The sequence below is a fragment of the Schistocerca serialis genome, chromosome 6, assembly GCF_023864345.2.
Source record: "Schistocerca serialis cubense isolate TAMUIC-IGC-003099 chromosome 6, iqSchSeri2.2, whole genome shotgun sequence".
Classification (NCBI taxonomy): domain Eukaryota; kingdom Metazoa; phylum Arthropoda; class Insecta; order Orthoptera; family Acrididae; genus Schistocerca; species Schistocerca serialis.
In genome coordinates this window covers 293,819,173-293,836,615 of record NC_064643.1, presented here as the reverse complement: position 1 = coordinate 293,836,615, position 17,443 = coordinate 293,819,173, and the positions used below count along the sequence as shown (strand labels likewise).

At 38.6% G+C, this 17,443-nt stretch overlaps 1 protein-coding gene across 3 annotated transcripts in view; it reads right to left on the bottom strand.

Annotated features, from left to right (window-relative positions):
• LOC126483889 (uncharacterized) overlaps positions 1-9,344 on the bottom strand; it is a 132,982-nt gene extending 123,638 nt beyond the window's left edge. Inside the window, exons 1-2 of one of the 3 annotated variants that reach the window (XM_050107149.1) lie at positions 9,183-9,344; positions 24-190 (exon numbers count right to left, since the gene is read on the bottom strand). In XM_050107149.1, coding sequence (XP_049963106.1) covers positions 24-135 — 112 coding nt within the window. In that variant the 5' untranslated portion in view covers positions 136-190; positions 9,183-9,344. Of the gene's footprint in view, positions 1-23; positions 191-8,271; positions 9,099-9,182 lie in introns of those variants that run through there. The other 2 variants (XM_050107147.1, XM_050107148.1) reach the window with 2 other exon arrangements.
• Positions 9,345-17,443: the final 8,099 nt, after the last annotated feature.

Here is a 17,443-nt window from a genome sequence, read left to right as displayed (position 1 = left end):
ATAAATAAAATAGGAACTCTTACCCATCATATTTTTTAAATGAATTTTTTCTTTAGATTTCAAGAGTTTCTGAACTGTTTCCACTTCACCATTTCTAGCAGCGTGCATTAATGGTGTCCACTCCATTATGTCCATCCAGTAATAATATGTTTCTTCTTCAACTGCATCTTCCTCTCACTCAGAGAAAATTCTGTGTGAATTATATTACGGTTAACCACAGATCCTTCTTTGAATTATTTAAGTCACACTGGCAAGAATAAAGTGTAACTGGCCACAACTACTAGCTAACAGATCAACAGAATAAATAATTATGGTTCACATCAACATCATACATAGGTTGTTGCAGCTTCAGGTGCAATATAACATATTGTAAATTATATAACTCTCACTTACATGGCTCAAGGAAATAAAGAGACTATCAACATTTCTGTCACTTCTCAAGAGAGCAATCTCTAATGCAGGACTGTCAGATAAAGTGGTAACTTAACTGTCATCTGTTCTCTGGGATACTTAGTAGTGCGTATTCATAGAAGCCAAGTTCAAAAGAGCATGTAAACCATGACATTTGAGTCATACATTCACTCTGTACTGTAGTGTATCTTTCACAAACTGGGTTGTTAGGGCTGAGCACTGTCATCCATAAAACTGAAGGATGTACCTATGGCATTAGTATCCATCATAAGGAATGGTTAGAGAATCTCATTACCATATCTTCAAACTATGAATTAACTGTTTCAGAAGATGCAGATAACTGAATGACGAACACTAGTCTCATCATACGTCTGCCACTCAAATAATGGAATATTCTGTGAACAAATATATGATTCTTTTATTTTGTACATTCTCCTCAAATAAAAATGTGTCAGTTTTCACTGCAAAACATGCAGAGGTAAGGATTGGTTGGCCTCCTGGAACTGTGTTGTCAGACATCAAGAAGCCAGTAGTTCACCAACCTGGGTCACATAGCAGTGGAGCAGCGAGTGAAGGGCTGGTTGTCATCTGACATTTTGTCATGAAAACAGCATTGTTAAAATATCCATTTATTGACAGTAACACTACATCAATCATGTCGATGTTTGGAGGAGCTGATATCCCCAAGACAAAAGCCGTACATGGGTGGCAAGAAGATGGTGCAGTCAGCAAATAACCTGTTGTCAAGGGCAGCTTCTGGCAGACTAGGTGCATAAATTGGGCCTGCAGGTGGCCCACTGGTTGGTGGGCATTAAGTCAGCAGCATCAGACTCAGCAAGAACAGCAGGGCCACAGCTAACAGCAGCAGAGTCCAGAGGTGGTGGTTAGTTGAGCCACATGGATTTCTACAGTGGTGTAGCCCCCTCCCCCTCCAAGCTGGTGGCTGTCAGACGTCATACTAGAAATGAGTAGTATTTATACAGGCTTGGCTCATCCATTTTGCCAAGGCACAGGCATCAGAGAAGTCGTAACAGAGCAACAGCTCAGATGTGAAGCAATCAGGTCACCAGCAGTACAGCAGCCCTGCCTTTCTTCTGCATCAGTGATATTACAACTAGTACCATAGATGGGCCAAGCTATACAATACCTGCTTAATGGCACAGGACAGCACTTGTATCAGCATACTGCTCCTGATGTAACTTCACCTGTTCAGTCTACCTTCCACAAGGCTCTTGCATTAACCATGCCTGCGCCTTTATTTTATTTAGCCATACCACATAAAGAGTTGTCACACAATACTCCTCACTGTTTTACAAAATTTGGCCCACCCTGGATAACAGCTCACGGCAATTCTGTGAAGTCTTAACACACATCTAACAAGCTGATAATTTTGTACAGTACATTCAGTTTTTCCATTACTTTAGTCCAGCTAAAATTATAATGTTGCCAGCTGTTTTCTTAATTTAAATAGTATTTTCTGAGATTAGCTTACTGACATTCTCTCATTTTCACGCATGGACACAATTCCATAGAATCATTAGTGCAATAACATTAACAAATTCTCTTCATTCAATTGTTCCTATGTCTGACATTTCTTCTTGTTTTATGACACGATACATCATCTGGAACTTTGTCTTTGCAATAAAAGTTTCCTTTACATTTTCTCAGAAAACACATTCTTAAAACTATGCTCTTACAACACTACATATGATACTACTGCTCACAATATACTGGTTGAAAAATCCAGTTAGTTTCCTTACTTTAATACCAATTACAGATTGACCACTTCTTGCAGTGCCATGCCTTCTTATGCCTTTGCTCACCAAAACAAACCTCCCTGTGCCCTACAGCACTTTATCATGTGAACTGAATCGTAATGATGTTGTGCACAGTTTAGCCAATTCTACCCCCATGCTAACAGAACCTTGGAAACATGTATCATTTGCAGCAGTCTCCTTCACCTGAAAGACAATCTGTCCGAGTTTCACTCCTCACTGCTGTAGAACAATTACACGAAGCTTTTTCGTACTGTCAGTTCCTACACCATTGCACGTATCATCATCTTTATTCTGATCCTCAGGCACACATTCCTGAAAGGATTCAGTCTTGCCAGCCCAATCATTAGTCTTAGAGGCATTTTCCTCTTTCTTCTCTTTGTCTATCCTCCCTTCTAAGTAGGCACTGCCATCACAGTTGGCAATGAATCTGAGTCCTACAGAAATAAATGTGCCTGCATTACTTCACTTATTCACAACCTTCACAACATAACTAACATTATCAATAACTTCGTGTGCTTCCTTTGCAGTATCTACAGCAAAATTACCATCTTCAATGACACCCTGCACATAAAAATCATTGGCACACATACTTCCCTGTACATTTGGCCCAGGCTCTATGGCTGCTAAACAACAACCATTATCACCCAATGGCATAGATATTACTGCACCTAAATCAATATCACCCGTGTTGCTACTCACACATTTACTTCAGTACAGCACATACATACTTCATCTGACACAAAAGCGAACTCAGACTCCGCATTTTTGACAAGATATTGGGACCGATAATTCTACATTATTTCCTTTAATTCTGCAACTCCTGTACTTTGTGCTCCACTTAAACTTACTTCTTTATCCGTACTTTCTGCTTCCACACAAGTATGACTCTTTTAATCTCTGACACTCCGGCAAAAAGCTAATATGCTTTACTGCTGGAGAAATATCATAGGCATTTTTAAACCACCAACTGTCAGATTCTTGTCATATTTTCTCTGCTTTCTCTGGCATAACCCTTTCACACCAAGATAAGTTCTTTTCCTGCTCAGCCCTTTCACAGTTGTACATAACTAAACTGTGCAAAGCTAACTTCTTTTCTGTCCCAACTTTTACTTTCTCTGCTGTGCTGCACTGTCTGCTTGTAACACATTTACTTCCGTCGCTAAAATTTACATTTTCCCCAGGGTAGCCTCCTGTAGCATTGAAAGTGACATGGTTGAGCCTCTAACAATTACACAAAATGCAACAGACAACAAAACAGAAGAACAAGGGAGACCTTAAAAGTGCTACTAATGTAACACTTATTATAATGTAACCATCTGTCTGAGTGGCTACTCATTACTATAGATTTACATATTTAAACACAGTGAGCCATATCCCCTGCTCAAACCAAAATACACCAACCATTCCAAAGGCACAAACTAACAAACATTCTACATTTCTAAGAAATGTTTGAGTTTACTTTCCCCACAGTGCACACACAGACACCTAGTAAAAACCCATTGGCACTCCATAGCTATTGCAGTCAAAAACCAGTGCACTCAGCATACTGCATTTTGCATTGTTAGTTATGACTGCCAACGTAGAAGTGGCAGCGAACACTTTTGTCACCAAATGACCAAATGTAGAAGCCAGGGTTGGTTGGTCACTATGAGTGTAGTGGAGCTGGGTTGTCGGAAGCCAGCAGTGCACCATCCTGGGTGATGTATCAGTGGATGCCTTGTTGTCATCCAACTTTAGCTTAGAGAAAGCTTTTGACAATGTCGACTAGAATACTCTGTTTCAAATTCTGAAAGTGGCAGGGGTAACATACAGGAAGCGAAAGGCTATTTACAATTTGTACAGAAACCAGATAGCAGTTATAAGAGTGGAGGGGCATGAAAGGGAAGCAGTGCTTGGGAAGGGAGTGAGACAAGGTTGTAGCCTATCCCTGATGTTATTCAATCTGTATATTGAGCAAGCAGTAAAGGAAACAAAAGAAAAATTTGGAGTAGGAATTAAAATCCATGGAGAATAAATTAAAACTTTGAGGTTCGCCGATGACATTGTAATTCTGTCAGAGACAGCAAAGGACCTGTAAGAGCAGCTGAACGGAATGGACAGTGTCTTGAAAGGAGGATATAAGATGAACATCAACAAAAGCAAAACGAGGATAATGTAATGTAGTCAAATTAAGTCGGGTGATGCTGAGGGAATTAGATAAGGAAATGAGACAATTGAAGTAGTAAAGGAGTTTTGCTATTTGGGGAGCAAACAACTGATGACAGTCGAAGTAGAGAGGATATAAAATGTCGACTGGCAATGGCAAGGAAAGCGTTTCTGACAGTATTTCTATGGAGTGTAGCCATGTATGGAAGTGAAACGTGGACAATATATAGTTTAGATAAAAAGAGAATAGAAGCTTTCGAAATGTCGTTCTACAGAAGAATGCTGAATGTTAGATGGGTAGATCACATAACTAATGAGGAGGTATTGAATAGAACTCAAGAGAAAATAAATTTGTGGCACAACTTGACTAGAAGAAGGGATCAATTGGTAGGGCATATTCTGAGGCATCAAGGGATCACCAATTTAGTATTGGAGGCAGTGTGGTGGGTAAAAATCGTAGAGGGAGACCAAGAGATGAATACACTAAACAGATTCAGAAGGATGTAGGCTGCAGTAGGTACTGGGAGATGAAGAAGCTTGCACAGGATAGAGTAGCATGGAGAGCTGCATCAAACCAGTCTCTGGACTGAAGACCACAACAACAACAACTATTTGAAGAGTGTAAATAGCATTCTCGGTCAAGCAAACCATCTGGAATCATAACTGTGATATGCTATGTGAACTGTTTCTACTTAAGTGTGCAATTACTCTTGATAACAAAACTTTTCCAAATATTTTGGAAAAAGATGTCACTAAGGAAATTGGATGATGATTATTTAAGTCCGTCTTGTCACCTTTCTTATGTATGGTTTAACAATTGCATATTTTAACCTGTCTGGTAAAATTCTCTAATACAGTCTCTTGCTTCTTTATCTGAACCATTTAATCCTATTTTTTGTTGCTATATTTAGATTAGATGAGATTCAATTTTCGTTCCATTGACCCAAAAAATGGGATCATCCTCGTGGGTGTGGAACACATTACTATTATTTGATGGACGTTTTCCACCTGGCGCTTCCACTTGTCAGTATATTCACAAAGCACTTGCATAAAAGCTGGGGGAGGGGGGGGGGGGGGGGGGGAGATAAAGCGATTATTAAAGTATTTGCAATCTGTGACTTTATCAGTGGCAACATTCTCATTTAGTTTATTGTTATGGTATCTTGTACGACTATTTATCCTGCCTCCCATTTGACAATGTCCCATATAGTTTTAATCTTATCTGCAATATTTCTTTGTCAGGACATGCATACTTCTGGACATTTTAATGTCTTTCTATAAAATACTAAAGAATTTTTTGCATTATGCAAGTAATGTTGGATCTGGACTTCTTGTGGCCTTTATATAAATTTTCCTCTTTCCTTTACGTGAGATTTTAAGTCTGTTAGTTATCCGTAGTTTACCTGTTTTCTAATGGATCTTCCAGATAATTTTTTAAGGAAACAACTTTCAAATACTGACACAAATTTACTATGGAATAAAGTGAATTTCACATATACCTCATCCCATACTATCCATTTTAGCTTACTCTTAAAAAAATTTTCTTGTTCTCATTAATGAGCCTCACAGTTTTGTATGAACTTGCCTCAGGGGCGTAAGGTGCCATGCTGTTTATTTCCATTAAATGAACAGATGTAAAAATAATTTTGGGAATATCCAAAAAGGAATGTGTCAGAACCATTACTGTTTATAATACATGTAACTGGTCTAATGGATAATCTCATAAGACCTGTGATGTGTTTGTGGATAATGCTGGAGTCTATAGGAAGTTTGCAATGCCAGAAAATTGTAACAAAATGCAAGAAGATCTGCAGGTGATTGACAGTTTGTGCAGGGACTGACAGTTAACCTTAAACATGATTAAATGTAGTGTACGGTGCATAAATAGATAAAAAGATATATCTGTTTTACTAGTCTTACATTGATGGAAGAACTAAAGTACCTAAGAGTAATAATCTGGTATGATGGGAAGGAAAGACGCAGAGAAATTGTAGTGGCGCCAGCAATTCCCTCCGACATACCCTTGAAATACACATGCAGGTGACGGGTAAAGATCTTTAATACTGTGGTGCTTCCTTTGCATCTGTGTAAAGTTCCATTATGGACCCATCCCCATCTGAAAGAAGGAAGAATGGTTACAATGTAACCTTCCATTGACGAGGCCATTACAGACATACTGAAGAATCATGTAGAAGAAAATTGACAAAATCCTGCTCTAAGGAAGTAACTCACAACATTCACCTTAACTGATTCATGGAAATATTGGGAAACACACAACTGCTTAACCAGACAAGGATTTTAATGTAGGCCCTAAGTTCAGAGTTTAAACCTCAGTGGCAATTCAACCAGTATTCTCATCTAAGGTAGAAGTTTTATTTGTTTTCCAAGTGCAGGGTTTTTACTTTACTCCTCTTAGAGAAGAGATGAGAGTTGAGATACATTACTATTATTTGATGGAGGTTTTCCAACTGATGCTTTCACATTTTTATTTTGGTTTCACTGTTGGCATCTTTAATGCTGCTTGCTTTACTACAACACATTCACTTTGTAACAAATGACCTTTCTCTGCAAACAAAGCTAAGTCCTTACTCTACACAAGGGAATTATCAAGACAGATGATAGGATTGTATCATGAGGTCCCTGACTTGTGTGCAGCTGACCCACAATGTGTGTGTGTGTGTGTGTGTGTGTGTGTGTGTGTGTGTGTGTGTGTGTCAGGAACTCATAGGTCAAAAATGCTTATAATTTCTCAGAGGAAATCTTGAGGTCCCTAAAACAAAAATAAATTTCGATTCCATACTTAATGGTACATTATTTATAAGAATTTATAGTTCCTCAAAGAGGCTTCTGCAAGACTGCCCTGTTAACTCCTTGCTTCTGTAGAATCAGTATTTTTCTTACCTTACCTCCAGAATATCAGGCCACAGGATAGTAATGAGCGAAGCTATTTAAAGAAATCCCATCTGCAGGTCAACACAGTGAGACATTTCTACATGCAAAGGCATACAGAATTGAAATTTTGGCATAACTTATCAATGTACTGGTGGTACCTAAGTTTATTAGCTTGCAAATGCCTAAGAACTTCACATGTGGATTCTTGATCAGTGTGTGCTGAATGATCTCTGTTCTGGCACCTATATGTCGTTTTTATTTCTTTGGAATTTTATACTATATGATTCACTTTAAGATTAGAGCCTGGCCTGTTTTGGTGTGCAGTCTGTTTCTTTATTCTTCAGACTGGGTTGACTATTGTTGTGTTTGGAATACATCAGTGAACTAGTGTCATCACAAAACATCGTAGTTTTCTGAAAGCTCCTCCAATATCCCACACAAATAACTGAAGCCATGAACAGAAATGGGACAAGTAATGAACTTAGCTGAGCATCATATTTAATCCTTTCCCCTCACCAAATTTAGTCTTATTCCTGTCATATCATTCGCTAAAATTCTATTGTTAAGATATCACTCCAGTCATATAAGGGGAATGCCTTTACTGCTACATCATTTTTGTATCCCTAGCAGAATTTTGTGTTAACACTATCAAAAGCCTTCACTTAATTGGAGAAAATGCCAAAAGTGTAATTTTTCCTCGTTTAATTACACCATAAGTGAGATTATGAGATCATACACACACCACTACTCTCATTTTCATACACACAATTGATTTGCTCACATTTTAATGTAGCACTAAAATTGATTTATTATTATATCATCATCATTAGTATTGTACATGTACTGTATGGAATTTAAAGAATGGATAATGGACTCTTACACTGTCAACATGGAAACAGTGCTCATGGGAAGAAACTTCAAAATAACCAACTCGAGAACGACTAGCTACCACAATATACAGGAGACACACTGATATACATGCCTAATGTAATGAGGAACAAAGTTTAGAGTTTAACATCTACTAAACACTTAAGTCAATACAAACCTGACTACCACAGCTGGGTCAGGATGGGGGAGGGAGCTGTTAATATCCCTGTTCAAGAAGCAAACAGTCTTTTTGATTCACGTGATTTAGGCAAACCCAATCAAACGTTAATTATGACCAATCTTCTCCTAATTGTATTGGGCCCAAATATCTGTCAGGCAGTCCTTACCTCAGCTATCTGTCATTCTTTTAGATAAAGTTCTATCACGGTTAGACCTACATATAAAATTAATTTATCCAAGTTCGAAATGCATGTTAAAAAATGTGGAACAGTTAAGTTGTAAGGAACTTACGAGCTTGATAATATGCAACTACAACGGAATAAGCTACAAGTTTTTGCCACATTAACCAATAAATGAACATTTTCATACCATGTTGACTAGCTTGAACCAACAGGTATTTCGACATATGAACCCATATTGCCAATACACTATAATTACGGCAAGCAATTAAATTACTGCAAACGATAAGCAATTATATTTGAAATCTTAAACACACGCGAAATTATTTTATATTACAGAATGTGCGTCAATTGAATATCCAAAATGTTTGAGGGGAGTGTTAAGATTTGAAAACCTTATATGAATCAGTTTTCATCATCAAGTGATAGTAACCAATGGGCAACGTGTACTGAGTACAATCACATTAAAAAGCGAATTAGAGAGTATAAAACTTGTTTATTCGATGTTTGCGAAATACTGCAGCTTTCTCGGGGACATCTTTGACCAATATTGCTACCGCGAATATATTTACTGGACTTTCTAAATTTATACGGCTGAAGTTCATAACTGAAATGTCTGTAGCTATCAGCTCGAAACTAAACCAAAAATTATACACGAAACAAAATCTTTCTGAAAAGCCCGCCACTCTGAAGGAACAACAAATAAAACAAAACGATAGTACAGATATACCTCGACCGTAGTGGTGGGGAGCTCGTGAATGAGTCGTTCAAATGAACGCTTCACTCCAGTGAAGTGTGAACTAACCACTCAATTTCAATGAACTGGTACTTCAAATTCTCCACAGATAGCACACTCCACACTTTTTTTCTAGTTCGTTCACTCACTCACTCTCTTCCCCTCTCCCACTACATTGGCGCTACGTCACTCATTCTCCCTTCACTTCAGTCCTCCCTCTACTGCCTGTCGACGAATCGCGCGGTGAAATACACTTATAACAACAGTTGCACTTTGCTTTCCCATCACCTAAATCGGCGAAGAAACCCCAAATTTCACTACTTCTACGCGATCGCGAGTTGCTAGCCATTGTATAAGCGTGAACAGACACAAAAATTGCTTTCCGAATAAAATAAAGAGGGATTTTACCTGGAATCGTACCAATGACTACAGGTGACAGTTTACGTTTTGAATTTAGAGGGTTATTATTCTCAACAAAAATAAAATCTACAGGAAAACTTCTGAATAATTACTTAACGTGGGTATATAAACTTTGTGACAGTGGTAAACATACTCATCCTATTTTTGATTAAATTTTAAAAGGAACATAAAATTGGACTTAATTTCGTTGGTAGCCCTAGTTTTCAGTCCATAAACACAACAAATAAGGTTTCACTTGGCAGATGAAGACTCTTTTTGGCGCTTCATGAAAAAATGTCGAGCAAGGTTTAACTTAATACCTTATTTATATGTGACAGGCTTCTCTATCTTCCTTTGTCCCCTTCGACCATGCTGTATTTTAAGTTACCTCAGATGCTGTAAGACGCAAAACGTTACGTGGACGTTACTTCATAGTTCGGCCATCTGTTGGTAAAATTATGAAGTATTACGAAGCTTTATTGTACGAGCGAGGCGAAGTGAGCGTAGCCGCGGCTGAGCGGCGAACTGGACAACTTCGCCAGGCTTCCGTACTTCATGAATGAACTACTTCATTTGAACGCTTCACGGCAAAGACTGAAATGAATGAAGTACTTCACGGGAATGAACGTGTTCGACCCATCTCTACTCGACCGTCCAATACGGATGCAAAGTTTATTGGCATGCAGAACATAGAAACCGTCCTCGGTTATCATTGCATATTGTGTGATGTTGAATCGAGCTGGAATTTAATTTATTCGGTCTCTTCGATTGTATCCAATGTATTTTATCTTTCTTTGTAAGATGGAAAAATAGCTACCGGAAGTAAACTGTTCCAGTTCTTTAGGTAAAAGATGACAAATTATAATATACCCTCCGTTTTGGTTTCCGATTCTTTTTAATTAAAAAATGGTTACCTCACTTTTCATTGTACGAGCTGCTGAGGGACTTCAACGAATCGATGTTTCTTATTCTGTACTACTAATATTTTCACATTGTCGTGAAACAAGTAAATTACCTGAAGGGTAGGCCAATGATCAAAACAATAAAAATATCTATAATAATAATAATGTGAGTAAACAGTTGATACCCAATTTATAATTGGGAAGGGAATAAGAAAGACATCGAGATTACCGGTTATAAGGAACTATTACAGGATGTCTGTAAAACACACACGAAATGTAAATTCTAAAAATTTTAGATACATTGGAGTAATTAGTCTTATTTATCTGTTTCCTGTTTCCATTGCAACTATTATTAAAAAAGATATGTTTGCATTCATGGTAGTTTGCTTTATATGGTCAAAAATATGTAATTATTTTTACTAGAATCCATAACTGGTGAGCCTGATGTGATAGTGAGTTCATAAGAACCACTCTAGTCGTTATTTCAGTTTTACACCGACAATTTAAATGCATTTTTTATATGCCAGACTCATCGCGGAACGATAATGGTATTGAAATGCTGCGTATGATAGTGAAAATACCACCTTTCTTGGGGAATGTAAACATATGCGTTGTGCAAGTGGAGGCACAATTTACTACAACAAATATTAGCAACGAGATGACAAAGTATTCTTATGTTTTGGTATCGCTTTATAGTGAGGTTACTGAGCTAATTCCAAGTTCCAATTCCAAACCATTATCAGCTTCCTCATATACAGACTTTAAAAAAAGACGCCTTATCGCAGAATTTGAAGAATCATAGCTACAAAAGGTCAAAAAATGTAAACAAAGTAGAACTAGGGGACAAGAAGCCATCTACTTTGCTCCGAGACATATGCGCTCTTGCCAGAACGCAAGTAACAGATGAATGTTTAAGAACTTTGTATCTTCAACGACTATCTATCAAAGTGCATTCTATGACAGCAGCTAGTCAATATGTAAATCTCAAAGCGGCTTCTTTGGCTGACAATATCGTAGAGATTACGAAGCCCAGTTAATTTGCATATGCTATGGATTTCGTCTCCAATTCAAAATGACAGATTTTCCACATGGAAGGACAGTTTTCGGAACCAACGACCCAGATTCAGAAAGTGCGAGCTGGCACACAATCGAGAAACAGCTCGAAATAACCATGACTTACACAGAAACATTATGTGTGCTAGTATCATTATAAGCGACGACAGAACGCGAAGCAGCTAGTCAATATGTAAATCTCGAAGCGGCTTCTTTGGCTCACAAAATCGTAGAGATTACGAAGCCCAGTCAATTCGCATATGCTAGTGATTTCGTCTCCAACTCAAAATGACAGATTTTCCACATGGAAAGACAGTTTTCGGAACCAACGACCCAGATTCAGAAAGTCCGAGCTGGGACACAATCGAGAAACAGCTCGAAATAACCATGACTTACACAGAAACATTATGTGTGCTGGTATCATTATAAACGACGACAGAACGCGAAGAAATGCACACTACCATCTTCATTTATTTTCCAACAGTTTGCTATGCTCAGATTGAAAATAGTACGCTACTTGACGCACGCACAACGAGGGGGCTGAATCATCTTGCCACCTTTTCATAACGGTTCACAACATACATCTTCGTTTTCTTGTCGATTACGGAGTAGACGCTTCCTTATTGCCAGCAACAGTACTGCATCACATAAAACGTTCAGAAACTGAAACTCCACGCTGCAAATTCTTCCGTAATTCACAGGTATGGTGAACGACTACTGAACCTCGAAATAGGTCATCGACAAAGATTTCTGTGCCCATTTCTTCTTGCAGACATTCTCCAGCCAACTGTTGGTGCCGATTTCTTGAGCCATTATGGCCCATTGCTTGATGGTAAGTCGGACAAGTTACTCGAGTAAGAAACTTTAATCGCTAGTATAGGCTCCGTCGATGCATATGTCGACAGTTTTTTGATTGATCATCAGCATAAATAGGTGTCTTAACATACTCACGAAGAAACTTAATTATGATTTTCCTCAGGCTAATGATCAGTACTCAATCACAACAATACGACCTCTAGTGCTTGCACGAGCCAGACGCTTGTCACCAGAAAAATTAGCACAAGCAGAATGTGAATTTCAGGAGACAATCAAACTTGGTACACGTCGTCCATCTGAAAGCTATTGGTCTTGTCCCCTCCATCTCGTTCCAAAGAAAGAAGGAACCTGGTGTCCCTGTGGAGATTATATAGGTTTAATGGCTGTCACAGTGATAGACCATTAACCAATGCTGATTAACAAGATTTCACTGTCAACTCTCCAACAGAAAGATATTCCCCAAAACTGACCTTATTAGAGCTAATCACCACGTTCCGTTGCTCCAGATGTGCCTAAAACAGCTGTTACCGCACCATTTGGACTTTTCGAATTTTTGAAGAGTGTTTGGTCTACAAAATGCAGCACAAACATTCCAGCGATTTATTCATAGCATTCTGAATGACTTATCTTTTGTGTACTCCTATTTAGAAGGTATTCTCGTTGCTTCAGCATCAGATGAAGAACACATAATGCATCAGCATCGGCTCTACAAATCCTTTAACGTGGGAAAGTGCATTCCTGCACAGAAAGAGACATCGTTCTTGGTTTATAGTGTATCTCATCAAGGATTTACACCATTAGAAGAAAAGTGAAAAAAATAAAAAACTTCTGTCATCCTAAAACAGTAGCATAACTACGTTGTTTTTTAGAACTAGCGAATTTCTACAGATGTACGCTACCACATACTGCTAGAATCCAGCAACATCTGTTTAACTTGTGTAAAAACAGCAAGAGGAAGGATAATTGTCCTGGTACATGGACTGGCGAAGTAAACAAACCGCTCGAGAAGTTAAAAGAAGAACTGTCTAAAGCAACTCAGCTTGCATGTCCCTCAAAAAATTTTCCCTTAATTCTGATATTACAACTTTGGACTATCCCACCCAGGGGACACCGCCTTATAATAGGCACCTTCAGTGCCGGGTGGGAGAGTTTGCTTGTTCGTTGAAGTCGAGAGCTATGCCAGTGGTAGTATAGCTACTGGCAGGGTCACCCAGGCCGGATTGGTCTCGACAGAGGAGCCAGACAAAGTGTGTCCCACAACATAGGGCAGGGAGGGCTCAAGAGGCGTAGTGAAGCCAGCTTCCCTAGAGGAGAAAACCTCATACAAATCCTGGTCCTCCAGGTTGGGGGTTGGGCATGGGACTAATAACCCCATACTGTAAACAAAGAATATTACGGAAATTCAACAGAAGCCTTGGAAACTGGATGGAAAGCTTGTTTCACGACCTAGGCAAAGGAAACAGATAAAGGATCTAACAGTAGCATCATGGAATGTGAGGACAATGCTTCAGCCTGGAAAAATAAAAAAATAGCCAATGAAATTTTAAAATTCAAATATGATATCGTAGGGCTACAGGAAATAAGATGGCAAGGGATGGGCAGATAGATAAACCTGAGTGCTCATTGGTATGTAGTGGACCAGAAGAAAGAACAGGCCAACTTGGAACAGGGTTTATAATAACTAGTTAGGAAAAGCCTTCTAGAATTTGAGCCCATAAATGAAAGGATGTGCAGACTCAGACTAAGAGGGAAATTTAGAAATGTATCAATAGTTAATGCACATGCACCAACAGAGGAAAAATAGGATATAATTAAAGAACAGTTCTACAAAGACTTGGAAAAAGTATTCTGCACAGTACCTAAATGTGACCTGATGCTAGTAATAGGAGATTTTAATGCAAAAATAGGGAGGAATGGACATCCATATGGAGTTTCTGGAAAATATTCACTACATGAAGAAAACAATGAGAATGGAGACTTACTATGCCAATTTGCAGCAAGGAATAATATGATTATTAAAAGTACCTGCTTTCGACACAAAAGGATCCATCTGGGTACTTGGAAGTCTGCAGCCAATGGAGTAGTCAATCAGATTGACCATATTTTAGTGATTGCACGCCACTCGACGTCAGTTACGGATGTATAGAGCTGCAGAGGACCAAACTGTGATTCAGACCACTTTGTGACAAAATTAGTCTTGAGAGAGGAACTGTCACTAACAAATGGCAACAGAATAGGAAAGATGACGAAATGGGATACAGATAAACTGAACATCCCTGATGAAATAAAAAAGTACCAAGCAACACTAAGTAGAAAGTTGAGCAATGAAGAGACTGCAGTAGGAGTAGGTGAAAGGTGGAACATGATTGAAAAAGCCATTAAGGATGCCGCAGAGGAAATAATAGGCATAAGGAGGAGTAGAAGAACCCAGGAATGGTTTGATGAAGATTGCAGGTCAGCAATGGAGGAAAAGAAAAGGGCAAGAACAAAAATGCTACAGAGAGAAACCAGAAATAATGTGAGACAATATAGAGGATTAAGGATAAGAGTTAACAGACAGTGCAAGACAAAGAAAAGAGAGTGGAATATGAAGAAATTTCAAGAACTAGAAGAAATAAAGGAACAGAGTGAAATAAGAAAGTTCTATCATGCCTTAGGCAATATGAAGAATAGATTCCAACCAAAAACAATGGCCTGTTCCAGTAAATATGAAAAAAAAATTGAGGGAGGAAGAACAGATAGTAGGAAGATGGACAGAGTATTTCAAAGATACACTAAGCACCAGCCTAGAAGATGAAGAGACAGACGAACAGGAGGAAAGAGTGGAGCTGGAAGTAGACAATGAAACTAATGAGGCAAGAAAGCCAACACTACAAGAGGTCTCTCAGGCTGTGCACAAGTCAAAAAACAATCGAGCCACTGGGGAAGACAGCATAATTGCTGAATTAATAAAAACTGGTAGTGAGGCTGTTATAAAGGAACTGCACACATTGATATCAGATGTATGGGAAACAGAAACTATGCCAGATAATTGGAAAATTGGAGTAATAATACCCATTTATAAGAAATGGGACAGAACAACATGTGAAAACTATAGATGTATAACACTCCTAAGCACAGCTTATAAGATCTTCACAAGTATATTAAACAAAAGAATACAGAAGTGTGCAGAAGGCATACTAGAGGAAATATCAGTGTGGCTTTGACCAGACAGAGGAACAACTGATTAAATATTTGTGATAAGACAAATGATGGAAAAGTTCTATGAATATGATATAGATCTACATTTCCTATTCATTGACTTCAAACAAGCCTTTGACAGCATAAATCAGCAAGAACTATACAGAGTACTGAAAGAAGTTGGTATATATGGTAATCTAATAAGACTAATCACATTGACAATGACAGAGACAAGCAGAACAAGTGGAAGCTTTGACTTTAATAAAGATGTGAAGCAACGTATTAGTCTCTCCATTGTCCTATTCAATATAGCCCTGCATAGTGTAGTAAATAAAATTAACAAAAGAGGCACCATATTTATGAAAACTAGCCAGATATGTGCATACGCTGATGACATTGCTATAGTAGGAAGAAATACTAATACACTCCTAGAAACATACCGGACAATAGAAGAAGAAGTCTTAAAAATTGGCGTCATAGTAAATGAAAACAAAACAAAATATATGGTAATGTCACGATCTGAGGCCAGAAGACCCCTAAAAACCTAAAAATCAATGGGAAATGCTTCAAAGGAGTGTCCTCTTTTAATCACTTGGGAGCCCTGCAATATCCCCTCGCTTCTAAACTGATACTGTTATTACTCAGCTTAGCCGTGAGTCTGTAGAATGGGGTATACGTGACATACAGTATAACTGGTCAACATTTCCACCCAGAATTTGCGAGTGTAAGTCAGACCTTCCTTAATCCACCTTGGTGGGTCGTGTCGCCAGATTTCATCCTACTTGTGTGCGGTGCAGATTCTTCATTGGCGCGTTGGATGTCTCTGCCGGTGGAAGCTATTTATCTGTAATTGCTGTCGATCAACTTTGGGGTATCTACTTACTCGAAATTAACATTCAGAATGCCGTAATATCACTTTTATTCCTATTAGATCAATAATGAAACACTCATGTCACAAACTACTCATAACTGAGAGCACGCCTACCATCGAACAAGATAGGAAGAGCTCTTAACGCCGACTGCCAACTTTGACGCGTAGTCCGTATCTCTTACTAGTCGCGTCACAGTTCGTGGATTACCGATCAAGTTCGTACTTACTAAGGTATGCATTTGTTAATGAACGGGTGTGAATTTTAACGAGGCAGAATTATGATAAATAGTTTTAAACATCCTAATATTCATGTTGTCATAAATGACTGTAATTATCAAATATAAATAAACAAAATCGGTGACTTCGGCGCCAAGATGGTGGTACTTCCCGTCACGTATATTTCCGAGTCTGACGCTTGTTGAGACAGACCAGCGCCGAGTCCCACCCCACTACGCGCGACATATGGTCGCTTCGTCACCTAGCCAGCCAGCATGGAAAATGCTCTCCGGTTCATGGCCGGCTTCGGACTACAACACTTCCTACCTATCGTGAGTACATCAATAAGAGACAATAATTTATTAAATCTGGTAAGAATGTCTTCCTCACATAAGAGGCACCTTACAGCACTAATAACAAATGAGAACAGTATTGGAAAGGCTATAAGGAAAAGAATACAAGCAGGAAACAGAGCTTACTTCGCAAATATGCAACTTTTCAAAAATGGCCTTGTTACAAGGAAAACTAAACTGCTAATGTACAATTCCCTAATCCGCCCAGTTATTACATATGGATCAGAGGTATGGACGTTGACAGAACATGATAAAAATGCACTACGAACCACTGAGCAGAAAATACTACGCAAAATTTATGGGTCAATAAGGGAGGAAGAAGGCTGGAGAATACACTACAATGCTGAATTACAAGAGTTAATACAAGGCAGGGACATTGTAAAATTTGTGAAATCACAGCGTATACGATAGCTAGGACACTTGGAGAGAATGGCAGAGGATAGAATTCCAAAGAAAATGATGAAA